The following is a 12,645-nucleotide window of genomic DNA, read 5'->3' on the forward strand; positions in this document are numbered from 1 at the left end:
CAATGCCTAACCCTTGAACTGGCTTAACCAACATGTTGACATCAATAATAATGTCTGTGTTTTTCCTTATTTAATCTAAAAAATATCTGCTAAGAAAGTGTTTGTAGTAATAATTTCCTCTTACTGGAAGTACTGGTGCTCTGCCACTGTGCCATAAAAGCATGCCGTTCAAATGATACACTGAATATTGTCACTAGGTGATGGGCTGTGTTTAAAGACAATTTTTGTGTGTTTTTCTATATCATATACCAGTTCTATATCTGTATACCAGTTCTAACAGTGGAAGGATGCTCAAGTTTAGGTAAGTATTTTTCACTTGAACCACAAAATGACTATGGAGGGAAAAAGATGAAAGAACAAAGCAATTCTACACATTGAATATTTTGCTTTCTTTATAGGTTACAAGGTGCTTCTTTCAGAGCTGCTCACAATCAGTTGGCCCCTGATTGGACTAAACAAACTTTCTTTCTGTTTTAATGGATTATAAAGCAACTAGTTGTGTGTGGTGGTCAGATGATGGAAATTTTACTGCAGTCATATCACTAACTGCATATTGTCACTACTTTATTACATGCAACAGTAAGGAAATGTTCATGTTTTCTATCTAAAAGCAACAATACAACTATTTTTGTAGTAAAGGTAGAGCTGTTGATCAAATATACTCTGTAAAATTATCACGGTGCATTGCATCGTTAGTGGTGAACATGAAGCTTTTTTACATTATTTTAACAGACTTTTTATGAGAACAGTATCTAAACATAAATTTAATGTATAATTTAAGAATTAAAGTTAGCTGTTTAATAAATGTATGGAAAATTTTCACTGGAAGATGCATTAAATTAAAGTGGAACATGTAGTTGACCAAAATAGCCACAAGAGGGTGCTGTTGCTCATTTTCCATTGTCACGTTCTCTCAGTGACACCTAGAGGTCATTCTGCAGTACTACAGCAACACGAGAAGCAGACGATTGGCCGCTTTATGAAGCAACGAAAGAGTTAAAGTTCAAAATCCTATTACTGTTTACGCTTAAATTGATTTTGACAGGTCACGTGGTAAGGTAGCAGGGTACCCGGATGAGACATAACACTTCGTATCTGTTCCACGAACTGGATCGCAGCAGACTGCGATGGATTTTATGGCAGACCGGGATGTGCGGAAGGTGAGGATGACTTTATAACAGCATCGGAGGCACAGTGACATCCAGTAACTGACATCCTAAGTTTATGCTAATCTTAAATAGAAAATGTTTAAAAGAAATAGAAATGTTTTACTAATACTGATACTCCTGTGAAAAGTAGTCGTGCACGTGAAGCTTATTACGTAACATGTTGCAGCTACAAGTGGCCTCTCGAGCTCAACGCTCCCCGTTTTATCTTTTAAGGACCAGATATGACTTTCAGAGTGGATTTTAAATTTGATATTTAGACACATTTAACCATATGCGTGTATGAATAGATGCCTCTTAGGATTACACGTGGCAAATGATTACTGTAAATCAAGCGTTATTTATAACGTGTAAGTTTATGCTGCAGCTGTGTTGATATTCATTATTAACCATCTTTCTCCGGCACAGGTTCGCAGGACTTGCAAGCAGAAAAAAAGTCCAAGAATTATTCAGAAGGCTTTGATATAAAATATGAATTTTTGTGTAAAATAGAAGATAGCAAATGATGAAATTACTCTTTGTTAATATGGAAATCGTTGCCAACATTTTAAGTCCATGCAAATTCAATGAGAACATGAAAACCTACAAAAGCTCTTTCTTTCTGTAATGTAAAACTAATGTGTAATCCAGAATAAGAAGCAACTTTATTGGCCATGTCTGTAGATCCAAGCAAGGAATTTAACTACACTGTTATTTCTTATCGTTGCAGAGGCAAAAAAATAAAAATAAAAAATAAACAAATAAATAAAATAGAAAGTAAGTAGAAATTACAAAAACAGTATTTGTGTACATACATGAGAATAATTAGGGGGAAAAGACAAAGTGATTGCTACATGCAAAAGAGAGTATCCACAGATAAATATGTACAAGTTCTGTACAGAATGTACAGAAAGTGTGCAGCATGTCCAGTAAGTCATGGTTCATCAAAGCCTGCAGAAGTAAAGCTCCTCTTAAATCATAATATTTTTGAGTATCATATCCTTTAATGCCTACAAGGGAGCAGAAGTTGGATGATGGAAGAGCCCATGATGTGGGAGAAATGCAGGGATTTTGTCCTGTCCTGATATGGGGCATGTAAAGGTCCAGAATCAGGGCCAGAATACAGGTCTAATACATGTATTCTGTACACATGGCTCAAATAAAACTGTTATTTTTTGTTTAAATGCTGCAGATTTAACCTTCGACTTTACCTAAATTTGAAATTTCCTCTAAGAGAGTATTTGTGTGAAAAACAGAGACCCTAAAGAAAATAAAACTATTGTTAAAGTGCCTTGATGTCTCTTTTACTGCCTTGTGAACTGTTGAAACTGTCCTCTGGCTTCACAGTACAAGGAGGATGGGTACGTGGTTCTGGACGGGCTGCTGACCCCGCAAGAGTGTGATGAACTGAGGCAGAGGATGACCGAGATCGTGGACCGGATGGACGTCCCCGAGCACTGTCGCACCACCTTCTCCACCTATCATGATGAGCAGCTCAAAACACAGGTGACTTAATGTGCAGTGCAGCGCGGTATGAGTCTTTAACAGCATGAACAGCTCATTCATCATTGTATTTTTCACATGCTTTCCATAACATCACAACTTAAGATGCAGGTAAGGCTCCCTGCTACAGTTATTTACCTTGACCCCCCACTGTCCCTCATGTCAGGCTAATAAAAAACTCATATGTCAACACTGTAATGTGTAATGAAACTGCTCCCTGGTGGATCAGCTGACCAATGTTAACATTTTGTCCTGCAGGGAAATGCTGATTATTTCATCACAAGTGGAGATAAGATCCGCTTTTTCTTTGAGAAAGGTGTTTTTGATGACAAAGGTGAGCGCTTGTTAAATTCTTTTGGCTTGTCTGTTATTTATGTTATAGTGAAATGGAAAATGAAGAGTCTCTTGACTTGCAGGGGAGTTCATCGTGCCAAAGCAGCAATCACTCAATAAAGTCGGCCATGGTAAGATATCAAGACTGATTTTTTGTTTTGTTAACAACTTACACAAAGAGCCCCCCAAAAGTACCCAGAACAAGTGATCCATCTCTTCTTTTTTTTAGCTCTACATGCGTATGAACCATTGTACAAAAAAGTAACACATTCACCCAAAGTTCAGGTGAGTCTGCTTCCTCAGTGTCTGAAGATAATGTTCCGAGTAACAGCATAACCAACACTTAAACTAAATGTTCTCCTCCCAGGGCATAGCCAAGAAGCTAGGTCTTGTAAATCCTGTGATACTGCAGAGCATGTACATTTTTAAGGTAAATCATTTATCTTTATGAAAACTACCATCCAGTTTGAGATGATGCAAGAGAACATTAAGATAAGATATTTATTTTGTGTATTTTTCAGCAACCAGGGATTGGTGGAGAAGGTAAGAGAAGTAAATACAATAACGGTTTTTTTCTACCAGTTTCCTACCATTACCATGTTTTCCAGCTCAGAGCAACAACTTACAAATTTCAATAAAAATATTCTTGTTTACTCTTAAAATAGCTCTAGCTTAAATGCTAAGTAAATATTTACTGGTTTGCAAAGCCTCCCAGTTACTGTAAGTGGGATAAAACAGGAATAGCATTGCATAAGTCAGTAATGTGCAACCAAAAGATCAACAAGCTGTGACTTATGTTCTTCATCAGAGCGGTGGGCATACTGTCCGTCCTGCCTTTCCACTTCAACTGTTATTGTTAGCTGGTAATAAATAACAGACAGGCATGAGACTTCCTATTTTTTCATAAAAAAAAAATCATAAAAAAAAAAAAACACTTCCAAAAGTTAAACATTTGGGTTTTGTTTTATATATTTGTGTTTATTAATAAATAATAAAATATATCACCTGTGTGAAGGAGCACTCATCACATGAAGGTAAAAATAAATGTGTTGCATCAGGTCTGAATCGTAAAACAGGAACTAAAGGAATTCATTTGTCAGCTTCATCAGGCAGGATTTAGAAGTCCTAGAAAACTGCATGATAGATAAATATACAACATCCTTCTTTTTTGCACTGATCCCATTCTTCAAGCGTCTCTTATGTATCCACATGCAGCCTTATTAAAGTCTCTTTCCACCTCCTGCTTGGTGAAGTTAAGAACAGGCCTTCCTATGTTTAAACAGACAAATGTGAGTTTACATGCTGCAGAGTTTTAACTCAGAATGAATCTCTGAGTTTGGCTGCCAATTTATGAGAAGAAGAATAAAGAAACTTTTCAACTTTTCTCCCAGTTTAGCAACATATGATCCTTCTTCTCCTGGGGCCTCATTTATCAAGCTTGCTAGGAACAAAAACCTGCGTACGCCAAATATAGTCAACTTTTGGGATTTATGAAAACCAAACTTGACTGGAAAATGTTCCTACCTCTACGCAAACTCTGACCAACGCGTACGCACAGAGTATGCGAAACAGGAAACTGCGACGCCAACAGCACAGAATAAAATCAAGGAAATAAGGTGAAATGTGAGACATTTGTGCACAATCTATTATTACCTTTCACACCACATGTTAGATATTAAAACTTTGCAGAAATGAATAAAGATGCACATTCGATATTAATTCTCCTAAGAGTGCACATTTTGGGAAAAGAAACAAAACATACAAATAAAAAGAAAGGATTTTCAAGAAAAAGGGAGATGAACCTCAACACTAAAATATGTTCTGTCATTGTGAAACAAAACGTACATGTTATAAAATACATGCAGCTAAACAGGGCGAGTCTGCTGCCAGCATGTCAGAAAGTCATTCAGCAGGCTGGAGGTCTGGAAGTGGTGCAACGCTAATGAAACACACAAGAAGTGGGTTTACCTTTGTTTATTTATTCTTACACAATGTTTTTTTTTAAATTGTTGTCCCAATTTCTGTCAAGACGGTCTTTATTTCCCGCAACTGGAGCACCCAGCAACTAGAAAGAAATAATATTTAACACTAGATAAACTGCTACCAGTCTCAGATGTATCTGTACACATTTATAAATTAAACCAATAAACTAAACTACCGGCATCATTACTGTCATTTAGCAGACGCTTCTCTCCAAAGCCATTCACCACTGTTAGATTCGGACTTCGGTCTCCTGCGTGGCAGACAGATGATCTACCGACTGAGATATCCATCCGTACATTCCGACTCCTCTGGTGCGTCTTCCCTTCTGACACTGCGATGACAGCATATCATAGGCGTTCACCTGACCATTTATAGCCACCATGTGGGCGTGGGAAGGCATTCCCTCACATGCGCCCGCTTTCGAGTTGATTCTGATTTATGAATGGAAACAAGACGTGCGTGTGCTTTTATTAATCTGAAAGTTTTATAAAAGTTGAAAGTTGAAGTTTCCTTAGATGCCACCTGTAGTTTGCTTTGCTCCGCAGTTTGATAAATGAGGCCCCTGCTTTCTAAAAACACCCTGGTGCCATGTCCAGGAGCAGACCGGGATCTGGTGGATGAATCAGACAAAACTGTTCTCAGGAATGAGAACTATTGAAGTATCTAGAGAAGATTTTCAACCATCCCTAACTAGATCCTCAAACAAAAACATTTAAGTCACAGACTTGTTCAGTTCTGCTGTGGTTGTGTTTAGCTCCTCTGAAACTCATTTTGTCACCTTCACATGATTTGAGCATGTCCAAAAAAATGCTTCTTTTCTTTTTTAGGCATTTAGAGAGAAACAACCAGATAAAATTTAGTACTTTAACAATTCATTCAAACTGAGAATCAGCCTGATCTGATTTATTCTGTTATTATGTGAGAAGTTTTTATTCGGATCTAAAGACTAATCAGATTAGAATTAGTCCATGTACATGCAAACACATTTTTCTCTATATTTAATTTCTTAAATCATTGTGTGTTTTTTTTAGTGACAGCTCACCAAGACGCCACATTCCTGTACACGGAGCCTCTGGGCAGAGTTATGGGGTTGTGGATCGCCCTGGAGGACGCTACGGTTAACAATGGCTGCCTGTGGTTTATCCCAGGGTCACATGATAGTAAGCATCAAACTAAGACTGGAGCATTTTGTGTTAGATCAGTTTTTTATGGTATTTCCTTTAGTTATGACAGAACTACTGTATGTGTCCTCTCCTTTTCCCAGGTGGTATCTCCCGTCGCATGGTGCGCACCCCAAAAGGCAATTTTCCTCTCACAGACTTCATCGGAAGAGAGCAGGAATATGATGACGAGAAGTTTGTTGCTGCACCAGTTAAAAAAGGTCATGACTAATGAGGAATTTAAATCAATAATTAAATTAATCCTTTGAATTTTGAGCAATTTTATGACAGAGAACGTATGAAAATGAATATAAAACTAATTTTTACAGTGTACAGTTTAAAAAAATAATTTTTATTTGTGGGTAAAAGTGATCGGATGTTTTTCTTAGAATAGTTTAAGATCCTGAAACAGCTCTTCTTATCTCAGTAATATAAAAGTTGTTTGCTTCTACTCAGACAATACAGATAATTACATGAATAGAAGAAAAAAAAACCCTCATATGAAAAACCAGATTAACCATAAAGTCAAAGGAGGCTGTGAGATTTGGTCCTTCCATCTCTGGGTGTTTAGGTGGCGTGGTCCTGATCAATGGGCAGGTGGTGCATCGGAGTGCTGAAAACACCTCAGAGGACTCTCGCCACGTCTACACCTTTCACATCATGGAGGCCCTGGACACCCGCTGGAGCCCTGATAACTGGTAAGAGCTGAGGGACTTTGTTGTGTTTGTTTTATTTTTATTGTTTATAAATCAACTGTACCTGGTAGGTGGTTTTCTGAATCAGCATATTGAGAGATTAATTAAATATATGTAGATATTTATTTAAGAAAATCTTTTCTGACTCTTTTGCTGAAGTGGAAATCAGATTCTGACGCATGTTTTTGGAGCCAGATGCTCTTAAAACTTCAGTGACTTGTCACAGATGTGAAAGCTCAAAGGTTTTTGATAAAAAATGATTGATAGCTCTGTTTTAATGAGGTGTTTCAGATATTAATCTCATTATTTACATCTTTGCTTTTCTTATTTTTCTTCTTATTTTTTAAAAAGGGACCATGTACAATTTAAACATAAATGTTTAAACTCTGGTACAATGTACCTTAGCCTTAGGCTAATTTACATCTGTAGTCTTCTGGCAGGACACACTGAATGTGCTGTAATGTGTTAAAGGGCCTCCCATGAAAAAAACCCATTTCATTAGATCACCCACTCTGTCTGAAGTGCATGAATGCAGTGTAAATGTGACGTTTCTGCTAATAAGTTACTTTAATGTAGTTTCACTTCAAAGTCTTATATCTACAGATAAATCTATAAAACACTACAGGGGATAATGGAATTTATTCAGAACATATATCTGTCATAATAAGAGATGTAATAAAAAAATGCTTCTTTGCTCCTTGCAATATGCTGGAGGTTTTACTTTTTTCTGTTTCACACATACACACATTTCAAGGCTTAGGGTTAAAATGTTGGCTTTGATTTAGCTGCTTCAGAACTTTGTTTTCTAATTTAGATTTTATGGATTTGTAAGTATCATGAACCTGTAAAAAAAAAAAAAAAAAACTTGACTTCATCTAGGCCTTAATGTCCTCAAACACCCTGATAATGATGCAGTTTGTACTTTAACCAGATCACACTGTGCCTTATGGTGGGCCTAGTGGTGGGTATTAACTACTTTATGATGGTCTAAATTTCTAAATTTAAACTGTACCAAAGATAAATTAATGTGACTCAGTACAAGATTTTATAGTTGAGCTCAACTTGTAGACACTACGCGTCTATAAGTTTAACTATTTTTCAAAATAAATAAAAATAAACTATTTCCGCTTCTTTCAAAAGATACACATTATAATCCATCTCTATTGCTTCTGTTTTTTTAGGTTGCAACCCACTGAGGAGCTCCCTTTCCCACCTCTTTACACTAAATGAAGCACATCTTACATCTGGTGCTGCACAAAAAAAAGGACCAACATGTATGAACAATTTAAAACATTGATACACATGCTACAACTCTTTATATCTTTTCTAACTCTTGTTTCTCTGGCCTATGTGCAGCCAAGTACAGTGGGGTCAGCCTCAAGGCCACTGATGTAACATCTTGGTGTTAACACAGGAAATGTCCCTTTTTAAAAGACTGTAAATTAAGTTTTTGGTCCACTTGTACGAGTAGATGGATCTGTATGCTAGTGAGTTGTGTAATGCCTTTTATGAGAGTGGGATGAGCTCAGTCAAGGAGTGTTTGTGCTGTGAAATGATCAAATTATTTCTGCTAAATTTGGAGTTATGAGTGTATATTTGACGCTGTCCGTAGTGCTGAAAAAGCCAGATAGGAAATGGATGGAACAGATCATTCACTTTCCCTTTTTAGTGATGCATTTTGGCTCAGTTATTGAAGTAAGAGGGGGTTTAAAACTGTCAATTCGAAAGAAAACACTGAAGTGATTTTTACCGTGGATGAACCTAGATTGCAGGAATTCAGGCTGACCAACTCTGGACTGATTAATGGTGGCCATCTTTCAAAAGTCACTGTATCTATTTTTAAATTTATAAACCCTCCACAATAGAGCTGATATTTATGTCCATTTTTATTCAGCATTTCCTCATCAGCATTGTCACCAACCAGTATCATTTATTATTCAGTCTGTTTCCCCTGAAATTTTTCCACATGAGATGATTTTTTACAGACAAGTTTAAACATTTGTTTTCAAGTATGTTCATTTGAAGATACAACTCGAATGAAAAACAGGTAAACTTAATAACAACTTTTTAAATCACAACATTCAAAAACTTCTTGAGGTTTTCAAACCGAGAAAGCAAAGAGTTCATCTTTGTGTTGCCAAAGTACAGTCTGTTTTTCACCATTTTAATGTGCTCCACATGCAGTTTTACATTATTTAAAAATGTAGGGATGGCAAAATAACATACTATCATGCTAAAAATTGTAATCACAACATAAAATGAATAAATAAAGACAAACCAATGCTGAAAAAAGAAAAATATAAATGATGAGATCAAACCTGGTGACGCAGTGGAAGTTTCTATAAAGCCGTTTAAATAATTACATGATTAAATCACCAATAATGAAGGACCAGCATTCATCAACAGCATTTCCAGAGTCCAGACATATGCATGGTTTGAAGGCTTAGTATCACAAGGAAATGTATACATCATTGTACCTTAAAGGGGTCCCATCAAACCATAGACATACTGTGCAAAGTATGAAATAAAAATATACTGTAGGATACCTGCATATATGTTACAGTACTGGATTTTACATTAGTGTCATGCAGGAGCATAGTGAGAGTCAGCCCTTATAAAGAAGAGTTTAATGAGGCTGCCATGCTTGTTTCTACGCTTTCTACAATAATCTATCATGAGAAAAAATAATTAAAAAACAAATATCTTAAGGCAGATATTTTCAACATTAAGTCCTTCATATTGCCATCAGTGAGGCAAAATAGTGTAAAAATAAAAGGTTAAGAAAGAGACTAAACTTTAAAGTGTTCTTCAAAGGCAATACAAGGGCATGTATTGTTTGAACTAAACAGGAACTGTAGGAAAATGTTCACAATGTAGCAACCACAACAAAAAAGTAATGTGTGTGTGAAAGACATTTTTCTACTTCGCTAAACTAAATCTCTTGCATAATTTAAGTGGTGTTAGCAGTTGAGTCCTTCAGGGTCAGGATGGAGAATTACACCACCGCTGACTTTGAGCTCAAAGAATATTTAGCAACCCTTCCACATACTTAATAACTTTCTTTAAAAACTCATTACAGTATATGGAAACTATTTGCAGTTTCAAAGCAGACTTTAACATGATATATCAGTATGTCTGCTGTAGAATAGAAATTAGATTTTTTTTGTGCTGTATTGCTTTGTTTTAACAAGATCCTTCTTGTGCCACTGATTCCTAAAGGGCTTCTCTTACATTTGTTTCCCCCCACCTCATTTTTGCGTTTCTCCATGAAAGGAGTGAATAGAGAGAGAAAAGACCTGTTCATTGACATCACATGTTCATTCAAAGCAATAGCAGGATGAAGAGGTAAAGCGGGAGAAAGAGGTTGTCTATTTGAGACGTGTACGCTTCCAGCATGGCCACCACAGTAATGGAACCAACTATCCATGAGTAAGTGGAGTTCAGATTGATGCTCCCATCAAAGATGAGGAACATAGCCACAGCGATAATCTGGGCAAACACAGATGTTGCTGTCCCCTCCACGGTTTTCTTAGTTCCAGGCCAACGGATCTCCCCCATGGTGCTGCCAAACACAGATGCCACAGTGTCTCCAACTCCCACAGCCAGCACACCTGCATAAGGAACGAGGCCGCCTGCCCCAGGAAGTATCCCCTTAGGTGCGCAGGGTCCAGGAAACAGCCAAATAGGTAGAGACATACCCAGCAGCAGGTAAATGTGGGTGAGGATGAGAGGCCCAGAATCTCGCTCATCCAAGAACAAAGTGAGCAGCTGCCTAAGCAGCTGGCCAAGAGGCCTGATTCGAAAGTAACGCACGTACTCCAAGAACAAGAAAACTGCCAAGCAACCAACAGATGCCACATGGAGCAGCTGCCTGTCACATATCATCCCTGGAACGTACGTGGCCACTACAATCACATGAAAGTACTTCCTGACAACAGTCGAGGCTTGGTGCTTCTTGGATCCCAACTGCCGCTGATGGTTCTGATGCAACACGACACAAGTCGCTAAAACAGCCAGAAACACCCAGTACCCCAGCAGGCAGAGTCTTCTGTCATTTAACATGACAAAGTCCAACAGCCACATGATGGGGTGCCGGCCGATGAACAAGGACAGCCACGGCATCAGGATGCCCAAAACCAGGACGGCTGTCATCATGTGAAAGAAGAGTGAAGACACCCATGTTTCGGACTCCATGAAGCAGAAGAGCAGGGCAAAGAAAACACCCAGCAACAGTGAGCCCACCACAACAACAGGCAGGAAATAGTTCACTGGATCACCTTTGACCTCTGCCAGGTTCAAGGAGCGCTTAATGAGCTGGTTCACAATGAAACTGATTCCACCTACGATGAGGAGCGCCTCTCCAGGTGTGAAGCAGCGTGGCAGCAAGTAAAGTACAATCAGACTGAGATAAACAAAGATCAACAGTACCTCCAAGACTTCAATCACCTCAGACACAGTCAGCGTCTGCTTTGTTGTGTAGAGGATTGCACTGCCAGCCAGGCCTGCAATCACACAAGTGTTGGTTGGTACAGGTCTTGTGATGCCCAGTGCAATCAGTGAAAGGAACAGAGCCAGCATCATTCCTGTGATGGTGATCACCATGGAGAAGCGTTCGAAGTAGACATTCCCTGAGGCAGAGCACTTTTCTCTCAGTGCCAGGCCCAACAAAGGCATCACCATGGAGGCTGGAACAATGCCGCTGTTTGCTGTCGGTCGAAACTGGAACACAGCGCCTCCTGACTTGAGCAGACGGTCCCATTTGTGCTGGACGTAGAAAGCCTGAATGACGAGGGCTATGCTGCACCAAGAATGCTGATTCCAGACCGCCATGTGGACACACATCACCACTACCAGGACTACAGTGGACTCTACAAGAACTGGGTTGACATGCATGACTGCAGGTTTCAGGCTCACAGAAGAGGGAGAGAAGAGTTGATGTGAACAGATGGTCTGCAACAGTGATGGCCTTCTTTTGTCACTTCCTTTCTATGGCACTCATCCTTTGGCAAGTATTTTTACTTGCTATGAGTCTGTAGGGGAAAAAGGGGGGGAAAGTGAAAAATACACATAAGGACACAAATTATAACAATATAAATTAAAGCTGTGCCAACTGTCTGCTTCATGCCATGAGCGTTTTTCTACACTAAACATTCATAGTCAGTGTCTGAGCACATGAACGAGACCCAGGAGAGCCGCGTGTTCTTTACACATCAGATGCAACCTTTGTTCCTGTGGGGGTGGAAGGTTTGAATGACAACTGGCCTGGATCAGCTGTCTTTAACCAATGGTCATCACACCCGACAGATACAGTGCAACGAATAACAAAACCCCCGTCATATCTAATATGTATGCTAATACTGTCCAGTGGGGCCAGCTAAAGTGAGGATTGTGTCTGAGCAGAGGATGCTGCAATCTCAAGCTAACAGCAAATACAGCTGACTGTACCGAGTAAGCTAATCGCGGCTGTGCACAAACAGCTGGTGGTGTGGAAGTAAATGCGTGCAGACAAAGACAACAGTACATACCACATAAGTGCTGCGTTGTCTGGAAGGTGTTGGGCTGTGGTATAAATCTCTGCCGTCCTTTATTGATACATTTATTTCCGTTGTCAGCTGTCGCTAATCACACCCTGTAGGAAGGAGCCATGTTTGACAGCCGGGTCACGTGGTACACTTAAAAAAAATCTTATCCAGCAAAACAGAATAAATTGTAATAAGTAAATAAACTCTTTATGAATCTATTTACTTAATGTCGACCGGAAAATGTTGAATATATATATATAATACATTGAAGAATATATTGTACTTTGCTAACATATTTATACAT

The 12,645-nt window shown here is 38.6% G+C and overlaps 2 protein-coding genes across 2 annotated transcripts; one reads left to right on the top strand and one right to left on the bottom strand.

Moving 5' to 3' along the window:
* The first annotated feature begins 1,053 nt into the window (after nucleotides 1–1,053).
* On the top strand, nucleotides 1,054–8,110 carry phyhd1 (phytanoyl-CoA dioxygenase domain containing 1). The gene is made up of 11 exons (XM_041969872.1): nucleotides 1,054–1,160; nucleotides 2,493–2,651; nucleotides 2,907–2,982; nucleotides 3,065–3,112; nucleotides 3,211–3,266; nucleotides 3,349–3,411; nucleotides 3,503–3,524; nucleotides 5,996–6,124; nucleotides 6,229–6,345; nucleotides 6,696–6,822; nucleotides 8,001–8,110. Exons 1-11 carry the CDS (start codon nucleotides 1,128–1,130, stop codon nucleotides 8,047–8,049), a joined length of 879 nt encoding a protein of 292 aa, XP_041825806.1. The 5' UTR covers nucleotides 1,054–1,127; the 3' UTR covers nucleotides 8,050–8,110.
* Nucleotides 8,111–8,723: 613 nt separating this feature from the next.
* dolk (dolichol kinase) lies at nucleotides 8,724–12,472 on the bottom strand. The gene is made up of 2 exons (XM_041969871.1): nucleotides 12,345–12,472; nucleotides 8,724–11,849 (listed from the first exon to the last, which is right to left on the bottom strand). The coding sequence occupies exon 2, from the start codon at nucleotides 11,710–11,712 to the stop codon at nucleotides 10,141–10,143; it is 1,572 nt and encodes a 523-aa protein (XP_041825805.1). The 5' UTR covers nucleotides 11,713–11,849; nucleotides 12,345–12,472; the 3' UTR covers nucleotides 8,724–10,140.
* Nucleotides 12,473–12,645: the final 173 nt, after the last annotated feature.

Source organism: Melanotaenia boesemani, chromosome 19, assembly GCF_017639745.1.
Source record: "Melanotaenia boesemani isolate fMelBoe1 chromosome 19, fMelBoe1.pri, whole genome shotgun sequence".
In the NCBI taxonomy this organism is placed as follows: Eukaryota; Metazoa; Chordata; class Actinopteri; order Atheriniformes; family Melanotaeniidae; genus Melanotaenia; species Melanotaenia boesemani.